Below are 13,203 nucleotides of genomic sequence, written 5' to 3'. Positions count from 1 at the left end.
TTTCTTTTTGTCATATCTTCTAATCCTGTGCCTACCTTCAATTCCTTTTTCTAATTCTGTATAATTCTTTAATGAACCCACATTTTCCTCGTCCACACTTTCATTTCTTCTTCTGTCACAGCATGGAACTTTCCATCCTCTTGACAGAGTTCTACAACAAAGGTTAATTACTTTATAATTTCATTCTCTTAAAAAAAAGCACAGTAAAATTTCTAATTTTAACTGTGCTTCTTGTCAGTAGGTTCATGTAAATTCACTGTAATTAAACCAGATGTTTTCTTCTGCTTTAAAGTCAGGTGGTAATTTAAGGGGGATTTTCATTTCAATAGACAAGAGAACAGATTGTTGTCAAAGGAAGTTTCTCCATCTCTTGTCTGCTTTCCCTCATTTTCTGTCCCCTTTCCATCTTGTTTGCCCTGTGCCCTATCCTCTTCTCTTCTTTCTTTATTTTCTCAATCTGCACATCTGTAAGATGGGTTCACCACGGAGAACTTGGGGGACAGTAATGGAAAGCATAGAAGCTGTACATGGAAGAGCTCAGAGCCAGGGACTAGGAAACTGGGACTTCTCCTCCTTTCCTCCTTTCCCCCCTCCATTTCAGGGTTCTCACTGGCAGCTTGGCCGATTGACCACTTCTCAGAAAGAGGCCCGGAATTAGCTTAAAAATCAAACTGATTAGTGACGACTTCAGCAGACACCAGTGTGTGTGAGGGAGTCTTACGGAGAAAAATTGGAGAAACATTTCATTCTACTCCTGTTTTATAGATTCACTGGAGGGAAATTATTTCTTCCAGATGAATCTTCATAGCTCAAGACATCAACTACATCTTTTATTGAAGAAAACAGTAGTATGTTACTGAATATTTTTTTTTCACAAGCTCTCTGGGAGGAAAAGAATAACTTGTTTTCTAATTTACATGGTGTGAATTTTCCAACCATAGTTGACTCTAAGCAGTAAATGTATTACCGAACTTGGAGGCAAGAGGAGCTACCAACAGTCAGCTTTAGCAAGCCAGGGCAAGTGAGCTTTAGTTGCACCTAAAGGACACGTGCAAATACCCAGCTTATGAAATAGTGCCCATTCACGAACAGCATGCTGTCATGAAAGGGGCATGGGCTTTGATGTCAGATACTCATTCATTAACTCATTACTCAACCAAAGGTTTATGAGCACACAGTGCAGACCAACATCATTCTTATCGGAAAACATCCATCAGAGGTACCCATCCACTAAAACATCCATCAGAGTTATCCATCCACTGAAACAAAATGAAATCTCTGCTTTGACCAAGCTTCCACCCCTTTAGAGGGACAGGTCAAAAGCTAAGGGACTAATGTAAAGTATGCTGCAGAGACAGAGAAAGTCAGGAAGAGAGTTAGAGGGACTTCAGCCAGCTCTGGGCTTTCATATCACATGGTCAGTGGAGGCCACTCGGGTAAGACATGGAAATGTATGAATTCCTTACCTGCCCAACAATGGCAACAGCCCCAGCACCATGGTGGTTGACCGTAGACTCCAAGGACAAGAGTATGAGTGCAAAGCCCAACTCACTGCAGGCTTATGACAAACATAACTGTGTTTCTCCCTGTCACTCATAACACTGCAAGGTCACCTTTACAATCACCATGGTGCAAGAAGCTGAAGTGAAATGAGGCCGAAAGGACCTCCTAAGGTACATAGTTTTCTATCTGTATTGTCCCCATCTGCACTGCGTTACATCTACCTTGTTGTTATTTCCTATTACTTTACCTCTTACATGCCCCCTCTTGTTAGTGTAGCTATACCTATCCTTGGCAATGTGCACTCTCCTTCCGGCTCACAGTAACCTAAGAAACCCACTGAGTAGGCTCATAAGAACTGCACACACAATTAAGGCACTGAGCACTGCTACTTTTCCTTACACGAAAGCACTTGAGTTTAAGCTTATTTTGCCACCTTGGGATAATATACCTATTAGATGTGGTTAAACATATCAAATATCAATTATGTTAATATATTTTATACTGTTGCTTATTATAATCAATTACATTTTTATGTATTGTTAAAATTACATTCCCTTATTATACAACAGGGGGAAATCCTGCTTGTTCTTTCATATTTGGTGTGAAGATTAAATCCGTACACAGTGCCTGGGAAAATGAAAAATGATAGGCTTTCTCTCAAGGAGAACTTAATTGATTGTGCATTTACCCTTTGACTTCAGCAAGCCTACCGTGAAAAATTTACCTGAAAATACATCTCCACAAACACCCAACAACTTAGACAACAAGGTTATTGGCTGCAGTATGACTACAGTGCACCTCTTTATAGCAAGCAACCAATCAACCAGCAAATATGATGCTTGAAATGGGGGGGGGGCACAAGATGACCTAGACAAAAAAAGTAGGTCATAGAACATAACTGAAACAGGTGCCACTGGACGCTCAGGCAATCGCTCCACACAGCCATAGCACCAAGAAGGTGTTAAGGGAACGGGTCATTGTTTACATGGAATGTTTTCTAAGATAGAAAAGGTGAACATAAATACAGATGAAGTATACATTATTCCTTAGGTTTAATATTAAATAGAAGGGGAAGGGAACCTTGAGTTGCCGCAGTGGTGCAGGCGTATGGAAGGCTCTGGGCTCAATGGAATTGTGGGGGCGATTGGGAAGGATAAAAGTGGCAGAGAAGAGGAAGGAGGAAGAAGATAAAGAGAAGGTAGAAGGAAGGGAAGAGGAAAAATATTATTTGCTTTTTGTTAAATAAATGATATAAAATGGAAATGAAAGAATAATTAAACAGTTAAACGTCAATGTAGCTCTTTTCCTTCATAAAGAAGTTTTATATTTGTGGCTGATGGGGACACAGTTGGTCCAAAAGCAGATAACAATTGATCATGGGGTACCCAGTTCCAACTGATATCCACAAAACAATCCCTGTGTCTAAGGCTCAGGGAATGCATGAAAGAGGGAGCAAAGAGATTGTAAAAGCCAGAGGATCAGGACACCTGATGTGAGATAGTGTCTTGTATATATCTCAGAAGCTGCAGCCATGAAATCTCAGCAGTCTTTACAATGACACTACAAACTAACATGCCAACATGCATGGAGAAGTCTCATGTGGTTCCACCCCTAGGAGCTATAGTCAACCAATGGCTGCTGAGAGAGAGAATCAGTCTTCCCCAGGAATGAACCTCCTAATTGGATATCCAATACCAAGCAGTCGGGTCTAAAATATACATATACATGCAATACTAAATTGAAAATGGATAGCAAAATGCAGTGTTTTATATTAAAAATGTTGGTCTTTCAGGTTTGGAATTGAAGAATACAGAAGGAATGTGTCAGTTATTTCTCAGAATGAATCCTTTATAACATAGAGTTCTGACATTTTAAAGAAGCAACTGATTTGCATGTTGGAAGTAGTAACATTTATTTTTCAAAGCACAGAGGAAGGAAAACCTTAAAATTAAAAGGGCCTTAATTGGCTATCAAATTAAAACAAGATCATGTAGATAGAAACTCAGAATGTTTGAATGCAGTATTTTGACTGCACATTCTAAGCAGTGCAAAGTGGAGTGCAGAGAAATGAAAATGTTCTGTTAGTAGGCCCACTAATTGCTGGTGGGTTGGTACATTTTGGGATTGTGCAAATGGACAGACAGATGGATGCAGAAAATCGGGGTTCTCACTGTTGGAATATGTGTGCAGAAGCATCGGGAAGTATGTGTTTCAGTCAGGATTGGCTCACGATTTAAAACAGGTGAATTATAGTCCCCAGCTCTGTCTTCACGGATCAGTTAGTGACATTGCTGCTCCACTGAATGTACCAAACTGTCATCGAGCCCAAAGACTGCTCCCTGAAGAAGAAGCAGAAATCTTTAGATAAGTAATGACCTCTGGAGGAGGAACATTACAGTTTGGGGCATTGCAGCATGCCAGAAAAGTGGGGGACTAACAAGGACATATCATAAGGACCAAAGGGGTTGTGGCTCACAGGTTGAGAACCACTGCACTAGACTTTCTTGATGGCCTGGGTTGCGTCATTTTAAGGTAATGTCAATTTTCTTAGATGTTGCATAATATTGTGGATTTATATGAGAATATCTTTACTTTGAGCTATGCACACTGAACAACTAATAGGTTAAATACCATAGTTTATTTTATAATATAATATTTTTATTAACTTTTTGAGAATTTTATACATTCATGCACCATATTTCGATTATACTCATCCATGACCCCCCAACTCCCAACTCCTCTCAGATCTACCCCACCTGTTCTCATACCTCTCGGACTCCATGTCATACGGTTTGCACCTCCTAGGACTGCCTCTGTTACATTTCTGTACACTTAGCTGTAGGTTGGCTAAAGGTGGATGATGACCATGAAGAGCTGAGATATTTGTAGAACACAGCAAAGTAAAAGTCGACTCAACTTTTTTAAAACAATCAACAGTTGTTTTCCTGATAAAGCCCAGTGTCTCAGAGACCAGGAGCTGCTCTCTGGCAATTATTCTGTGGACCCTCAAAGGTACTGGGGTGCTAAAATGACTGATCTTGAACTCTTCCACCTCAAAACTTTTGAGGGCAGGTGAGAGCAACCAGAGTCAGCGAGCCCAGTCTAGGAGGCTGCTCTCTGGCTCCTGGAGGGGAGGTTCAGGCAAGCATCCCCTCAAGGGCTCCCACCTCCGTGTCTTCTCACTGTGAATGAGTTTCCAGGAAAAGGAGCCAATGCTTTTACCCTCTATGGAGAAGGCAATCTGCCCTAGCCCTCAGGGACTATCCATAGCAATCTTGATGCATGCCTTAGTCCTAGCTACTCAAGAGGCTGAGGCTGGAGGATGGCTTCAGCCAAGAGTTTAAGAGTAGCCAGAGGAACATATTGAGACAACACATTAACAAACAAAAACAAATACAAACTGCCAAAGAGTCTCCACACTCTGCTGGAACCTTCCAGGAGATTATGAGCTATGGCTTCAGAAGAGCGACAAACCAAGGAAGGGTGTCTTATGTGCTGGTGTCTTTAATATGATAATGTCCACACATCTCCCAAAGCAGGAATTGATGTTTTATTAATGATGTTTACTATAAATTTAATTTCAAAGCACTGCTGTTCCCACATTGTTTTGATAAAGGCTTTGTGGTGTGTTTATTTTTCTCCTTGTGGTAAAACTGAGAACTAGAGAGGACAAGACAGAGTTTAAAGGTAGGACTTGGGACTTGCTATTGCAGATGGAGGTCATTCTTATAGTGCAGCTCAAAGGGGCCTACGGAACCTAGAGAATGCTTCCCTCTGAGGCGCTCCTTGGCTCTCTCATGATGATTTGTCCACAAAGGCTCCTCCCTGCCAGCACCAGACAATAGCCTTGGAATAGCAATCACTGATCACTCTCCGCTCACAACCCTGCTTCTCCCATCAGGACCCAGGTAAACTGCCACACCCTCAGTAGACTTTCCACAACCGGGGCAATGGTTGGTAAGAGCACGAAGACAAATCCCACACCTGACTGGCTGAGGTGTTTGGTACCAGAGGCTTTCTGTTTTTTGTTTTTTTGTTTTTTTTTCCCTGTGACTTACTGCAAATGTAATAGGTAGCAAATCTTATTGAGAGCCTGGAATTGGGTCTTGGGCCATTTTTTTTTAAATCTTCCATCCCCTCTAATATCCTAATAAATTACAAGGTAGTATTTTTTTTTTTTTTGGTTTTTTGAGACAGGGTTTCTCTGTAGCTTTAGTGCCTGTCCCGGAACTAGCTCTTGTAGTTCAGAGGCTGGCCTCAAACTCACAGAGATCCGCCTGCCTCTGCCTCCAGAGTTCTGGGATTAAAGGCGTACGCCACCACCGCCCGGCTTACAAGGTAGTATTAATATCAAGTTCATTTTATAATTGAGAAAACCAATGTACTAAGAGCTTAAAGAGGGTGCCCCAGGCATACTGGACTGGAGAGTCTGCCTTCTCAAAGAGTGTTGTTCTCTCTGTTGGAGATAGGGGCTCTGCGTGTTTGAATAAAAAATGGAACCAGATCTAAGACAAGCTGCAGCTGCCTCCCCTGGTGTGGAACACCTGCAATACATAACAAACCCTGGAGAGCTCTCTTCGGACCTGCCGGAAGTTGTAACAGGGCTTCCTCCACTTTGTTGGCCTACTTGTCATCCCTACCCAAACTCTCTTTAATTGCTTGTACACAAATCTACATTGAATCCAATTCTAGAGAATTTAATAGGGCCGGTATTAGCCAGGCTAAGGGGAAAACCAAAATAAACAGAGTGAAGTGTTTCTTAGGTATGTCTTAGAAATCACAAATTCTGTCATACAGAAGATGGCTACTGTTTGGAGTTCCATGCAGACTGTACTGCAATCCTGGGATGAAACAACCAAGAAACTTGAGGCAAAGATAACTTAAGGAGAAAGTAAAATTTAAGTAAAGTTTTGGAATAGTAGTAGAGGAACCTGTCCTGCAGACATGAAGGGAGATGTCATTCTAAACAGAAGGACAAGCATTGCCATGACAGAGAGGAAGATAGTTCTATTCTCTATTTAAAAAGGCTCCCCAATCTAATATCATCAAGGTAGGAGACACAGTGCAAGAAGCAGACTCCATGGAACCTTGTAGGGTGGGGGAGGTATGGTGAGGGGAGGGGAGACGGGCAGGGTGGGGGAGGGGAAGGGTGGAGTGGGAGAGGGTGGTGAGGTGGGAAGGCAAGGTGGGATGGGATAGAAGGGATGGAGTGGATGGGGAGTATGATGGGGCAGGGGTGAGGGGAGGAGGAGGCATGGGTGGGTGGGAGGTGTGGAGGGGTGGGAAGAAATTTCTAGGTTGATTTCTCTCTCTCTCTTCTCTCTTCTCTCTCTCTCTCTCTCTCTCTCTCTCTCTCTCTCTCTCTCTCTCTCTCTCTCCCAGGTGTAGCTCATTGAAACAAGGAACACGAGAAGATAAGTCAGCCTGGAAGAGAACATGACCTCATTCTGCAGTACATGGTATTTGAGATGCCTGCGGGACATCCAGGTGGATAATCATCTTTGTGCGCATTCAATGTGCACGTTAAGCCTTAAGCTATTCTGTTTTTTTTTAAATTTGTGCAGAATCAAGTTGTTTGGTTTTCAGTCTCAACATGCTTAAACAATAAAATAACTACCCTTTGCAGGAGGCATCTGAAGAGTTAAATCTTAGGTAGGAAGAGCAATAGAACATGAGGGGGAAATGTGGGAGACATGGGGTTACCACAAGCACATACTTATGGCAAAGCTGACACTGCTCCCGGCAACATAGCCACTCTGGAATCATACTACACACAGTCTGTGTCTAGGGAGATCTTGAGAACAGTGATGGAAGATGGAGGACAAGGTTAAGGAGTTCGATCCATCAGTAAATTGCTTCCTGTGTTAAACCGAGGACCTGAGTTCAGATTCCCAGCAGCCAAATAAAAATGTGTATGGCAGAGTAAGACTGCATTCCTTGTGGTGTGAATGCTGAGGTAGGAAGGTCTTTGAGGCTTGATGATTAGCCTGTTTATCTATGAGCATCAATCCCCAAAGAGAGACCATGTCTCAAAAAGTCAGATGAAAAAAAAATAGAGAAGACACTTGCACCACTGAGCTGTAGCCTCCACATGAATGCTCACGCATGTATAGACACACACACGCACACATGCATACAAGCACACATGCACCACACCAATTTACTGGTATGACCCCTGAGCACACTTCACCTTCTCTGTTCCCATAAACTGGCTCACTATCCCTCACTCACCATCCTCCTCGGTCTGTACCACCAGCTCCTCACTCTCCATCCGGCCCTCAGGGTTGGAGAGCAGTAGGCGCAGTCTGATGGTCATGAAGGGCCGCAGACCCCGCAGGGTGTAGTGGGAAGAGGTCTGGATCACCTCCTCGGCCTCATACTGCTGCTGGTTGAACACGTACTGGTACTGCACCGTAAGGTTGTAGCTGTGGCAGCGGGTCACTGCGTAGCCAAAGGGCTCCCACTGCAGGGTCAGCTGCCTGGCCCGAATGTCCACAATCTCCACGTTCTGAGGGCCGTGCACGGGATCTGGAAAAGACACACAAGATACGTGAGTTTTGAGGAGACTACAGGAAGTGGGTGGACACAGATCTAAGACAAAACAAAATAAAGAGGGTGAAAATTTTTCTATTTCCTTCACAATGAAGTGTGCCAGTCACAAAAATATAAAATTGGGGCTTCATCTGAGTCCCACTGACAACTGTCGGGTGACAACTCTCGGGTGCTCCCAAGTGCACCCACTTCTGCCATTCGCTGATATAGATGACTAGTGGAGCTCTGTGTTTAACTCAGCTAAGGCCTCTCTCCATAGACCTGAGGGTCCCCCTTTTTCCTCCCATCCAGGTGCACAATTTGGAACTTTGGTTACACCACAGACCTCCAATCCATCTGTATGACCACAATGCCGCAAGCACTTGGCCTTTGAATTCACCTTCCCGCTCTCACTTATGATAGGGATGGATCATTTGCTAGCATCCTGCCACACTTCACTCTTCCTCCTGTCCCCACCATGTCCCCCATGAACACTATTCTACTAGTCCCCAGTACCTGACCTCCCTTTACACACTGATCTTCGTCCCAGATCCCATATATAACAATGACCATGTCTTAGTTCATAATCCATGCACTGATATATTTATACCTTGCAAGAGATAAAGAGATGATTTTTGCACAAAACTGATTAAAACAGACAAGAATAGTGAAGGTAGGGGTCTGGTCAGCCTTTAACCCCATACTACTTCCAGGCCATTATCACGTTGTGCCGCGTCTTTGAGTCTACTTTTTACTTCATTTGTAAATTAGTGATAAGAGAAGCTAGCCCCACTGCAGGAGAGGGTGGAGCCAGATAAAATACTCAGCCACTAGAGTTGCAACTGGAATTAATAAGCACACCATATAGACTAGCTGAAGCTTTATTTTTATAGTAATAGGAAGAGTAATAAGAATAATAATCATCTTTCATATGCCATACAGAACCTGAATGACTCATAAATGCCAGTTGTGGGTAGCACCATTATGTAGGGCAACAGACTAGGATATGGTCAGCACTCCAGTCCTCGAGTTTCCAGAACCTTTGGAGTGCCGCTGCCTCTGCACCACAAGAAAGGCTAAGGTGGGGACTCTTGATACCAACTTAGTTCCCTAATTCACCCCTATGGGAGAAGTGTAGCTTATAACAGAGCTTTGTCAAGGCACACACTTCACAAGTGTGTCAGAGAGGAGGGTAGTCCATCCCATAGATGTGCATACTACTTAAATGAGTAGCTCTGGCCTCTCCTGGGCTGAGGAATTCACACCTCATTCTTCAGCCTGGTTATCCATGCTACAGGGTCCTTTGTGCAAAAGAGAGTCAGAGTCCCAAAAGCAAATGAGTGACTTGGTGAAAGGGACCGAGGACGAGATGCTCAGGGCCCAGTATGCTGAACCTATGTGGAATGAAAGATAAAAGATGTGGGACTCACAGTTAGGGGCTGTGAGCAGGCATGGCTATGATTGCTTGGCTGGGTGTCTCTCTGTGGTCCAGTTTGCAGTGACTACAGATACGTGGGAAGAGTGATAGAGGGAACGTCCTGCCTGGGAAGTGTCGGCAACCCCTCCAGCTTTCGTCCGGCAAGAATTGTTCTATCTGTATACATTCCAGAACTCTGCCGGGATACACTCCGAAGTAACACCTCTCAAACGCTCCTTCTCAGGGACCTTCCTCAAAACCGACACTGAACCCCAGGAGGACTGTTACCTCATGGGGCCCTCTAGTCCCTCATTAGGAAGTGAGAGCACAGATATTTAAGACTCAGTTAAGGATAAGGACATAGTTTTGTTACACATCTTAAATACTACAATATTCCATGTCAAAGACAATTTTTGAGATGTTCAGAATAGTCTAAAAGTACAGATAAAATATCATCAATGGAACAGCATTCAGAAAGTGTTTGTTCTATTTTCTGAATCATGACGCTAGAAGGAAGGGATTGCCAACTCACTTGACAAATGAACAAATCAAAGCCTGGAGAGGTAACAGAGCTTGGACAAAGTAACAGATGAGGCTTTGAATTTGAATCTACCTGACCCCATGTCTAGTGTACAAGGGAGGTAAAAAGTGGGCCAGACCACCACAGCCATGGAAGGGGTACGTGCTGGGCTTGATCAACCTCACAACTCGTGAGGAGGCATCAGAAGACCTACTCGAGCAGAAACCAAAGTGCTGAGACATGAGACTCATGTCCTCAGGACACACAGTGAGAGACAGGGCTGAGATTTACAGTCTGAGAAAGTCCCAATCCTTTGATTTTTCTCTACGTGGCCCCACTGGAGACAGGTCAGAATAGGAGCGTAAACATGAGGCAGGCCACAGCCGCTGGGAATTTGGAAGAGACCTAGAGAAAAGCTAGGGAAAAATAAAAATTGTAACACAAAAATTGCTTTGTCCTTAAGAGCCTGGGACCTGCCACCAGCGGGGTCAATGCTGGGACTCAATGCTAAGCTGTACACGGGCCTGTCCTCAATACCCACCCTGATTTTCCACACCCCAACTGCACTGCACAGATGTACGTGTAAATACCTTCCTGACTTTCTGTGAGGGACCTTATCTTAAAGCCTTCCTTCCCTTTATTCATGGGGTTCAAGGCGAGTGACAAGCCTGTCACACAGCAAAGAGCTTCCCTCTGGTTTAGGAATTTTGGGGCACAGGTGTAGACCCTGGTTCTCCGGAGAACACATGATCGAGCTGGAACATAGCTGGAAGCCAGAGTCTGGCACACAATAGCTAAGTGACCTTGGCCAAGGGCACTCCATCTTTGTGCCTCCATCTCCTCATCTATAACATGGAAATTACTGCACTAATCTCAGAGGGCTGCTAATGAGCATAAAATGAACTGTAAAGAGAGAAAATTGCCTTTCCCTAACAGTGGGGATTCCTCTTACACAGAACTGCCTCTCTTGGAGAAATGCCCTAAGAAGCCTTTAAAAGTTTGTCTTTATTCTTGAGCATTTCATACATGTATACAATAATATACCACATCTATTCCCATTTTTCCCTCCAACTTGCCCCATGTTCCCCCAAAACAACCCCTTCCAGACTTCACATTGTTTTGTTATTGTTTATAGCCCACTAAGTCCAGTCATTGCTACCCACATGTCCAGGAATGTTTTAAGAATAGGAGCTGCATTCCCAGGGCCTTGCTTACATCCCTACTAAAGCCTTCATGAGAAGACAAACACCAAGGTCTTGGGGGGTGGATAAATTAGAACAGGTAGGGAAGTAAGTAAATGTAGAATGTTGGGAGAACCCACAAATATGACCGCTTTCTATGTGACTCCTCTTCATATGTCACAAAATATTTACTATGACTAGACTCCAGACAGAACTGAGACATGCATACACACTTTGGCCAAAAAGGATTCTCCACAGCATCACCAGGAAAAGGGGACTCAGAACACATCCATTGACGAAAGAGGCTTTGGGAGATGATTTTGGAGGTTCCCCCTGCCTATGGAAATTGAGAGATTCCGGGAAATCTCAGTTCAAAGGCAATAAGTTGGAGCTCTAGTGGCCCCCTGGGTAAGCTAAATGCAGTTGAAAGTGTCTTGTGACCGTGGTCATTCACATTCTAGAAAGCAGAGGCGTTGGCTATGGGGCAGGAGCTCTGGGCTAGGTAGAGCTTCAGCATCTGCCCTTAGGAAACAACCCTGTGGTCTATGTCCCTGAGGCTTCATGGTGGAACACAGCCCTAGCTCCATGCACCACTGTCCATCATAATTAGCACTTGTCACACTGCCCAGGAACTGCTTGTTTATACATTTGTCTCCCAGATTGCCAATGACTATTTTCTGTTTGTCTAGCATCTCTGGGATCTGTCAAGCGGACTTCCTAGGAGATGACCAGATGGTGGTTTGTTCTAGGAAACTGAGTTCCAATCGCTTGTTTCCACCCCTCCTCCTCTATTCACGCCAGCACATCGGCAGGATCTCTGTGGCAAGCATTTCTTTTTTTGCTTTGTTTTCAACCAAGAGGAGATCCTGAAATCCTACACGTGAAAAACTAGTTTTCAGGATGTGTGATGGGAACACTCATGCTTTCAGTGTGATGACCCCCACCTCCCAAATAGCTTCACCTGCCAAACTGAGATGCTGCTCCAGTAATTGCCTTCCATGGTCAAAGTCCTGGGTTTACATTTGGGTCGGTGCAAACAAGTTGAAATTGCTGAGAAAGTCTTGTGTGTGCAGTAGAGATTGGTTTGTTGAATTTATATCCCCCGTGTAAATACATCCAAGCCTACAGCCTCTGGTCTCTGCTTCCAGATAAGGTCCTGTTCATGTGATCTTCTTCAGTAACGGCCTACAGGTCAAGAAGACAGCCAGACAGGGCACAGAGCTGCTGGCTCATGTGAGCCTCCGAAAGTTATTCTCTCATGGAAAATAGAAGTGGCTCTCATCCCAACACCTTCACAGTGCAGCCATGGACCTTGTTCTGACTCCCATAGTGGATCCTGTCAGACTGACTTCTTCCCAAGACAAGGGCTCAGCAGTGAGTGCACTGTGCCCACCTGTCCCCTGATCTCCCTCCTGAACATGCTTCACGTCACTGAAACCCCAAGATTTTCTGTCTCCATAGCTCCAAACTCATTGCAGGTCCTGTGAGGCCTTAGTTTTCCCTTCTTGTAAGCAAAGATTAGCTGAGAAGAGGAGCAGAGAGAGCTTGAATTTGAGGCCTGAGGTCTCCACACATATTTGCACAAGACCTTTGTGAGAGAAACAGAGTTGGGTCAAAGGAGAATGGAAACTGGCCCCAGGCTTCCATTTGTCCTTTTATTTCTGGGTCATTAAGGATTTCACAAGTGCTAGGTGCAGATGTGTGTGTGTGTGTGTGTGTGTGTGTGTGTGTGTGTGTGTGTGTCCGTGTGTCCCTAACATTTTAAGAAACGATTGCCACCTCCAAAAAGAAGCTTAGCTTCTTTACTGGGACCTTCCTACCCCAATTCCCTCTGCCTCTCCTTCTACTATTCATATATCAAACCCTAGACTCCTAAAGGGGGATATGACATGCAAGACCTTTGACATCCCTTGTTTTTGCCTGTGTTGTTCTCTGTGTTTGAGATGCTCCCTACAGAAACAAATTTCTTGTCAATATATTAAAAGTCCAGTTCTAACATCACCCATCACCATTTGCTGGTAAATTTTTCTTTTCTTTTTTTTTTTTTTTTT

At 44.0% G+C, this 13,203-nt stretch overlaps 1 protein-coding gene across 13 annotated transcripts in view; it reads right to left on the bottom strand.

Moving 5' to 3' along the window:
• Positions 1-13,203, bottom strand: part of Ptprt (protein tyrosine phosphatase, receptor type T) — a 1,084,941-nt gene that overhangs the window by 382,584 nt on the left and 689,154 nt on the right. For all 13 annotated transcript variants that reach the window (XM_026787014.1, XM_026787020.1, XM_026787015.1 and 10 more), the window contains exon 8: positions 7,735-8,031. In XM_026787014.1, the coding sequence (XP_026642815.1) occupies positions 7,735-8,031 (297 nt within the window). The remainder of the gene's footprint in view (positions 1-7,734; positions 8,032-13,203) is intronic.

This window comes from Microtus ochrogaster, linkage group LG8, assembly GCF_000317375.1.
Source record: "Microtus ochrogaster isolate Prairie Vole_2 linkage group LG8, MicOch1.0, whole genome shotgun sequence".
Taxonomy (NCBI): domain Eukaryota; kingdom Metazoa; phylum Chordata; class Mammalia; order Rodentia; family Cricetidae; genus Microtus; species Microtus ochrogaster.
The sequence above is the reverse complement of the archived record's forward strand: the minus strand, read 5'-3'. Positions and strand labels throughout refer to the sequence as shown.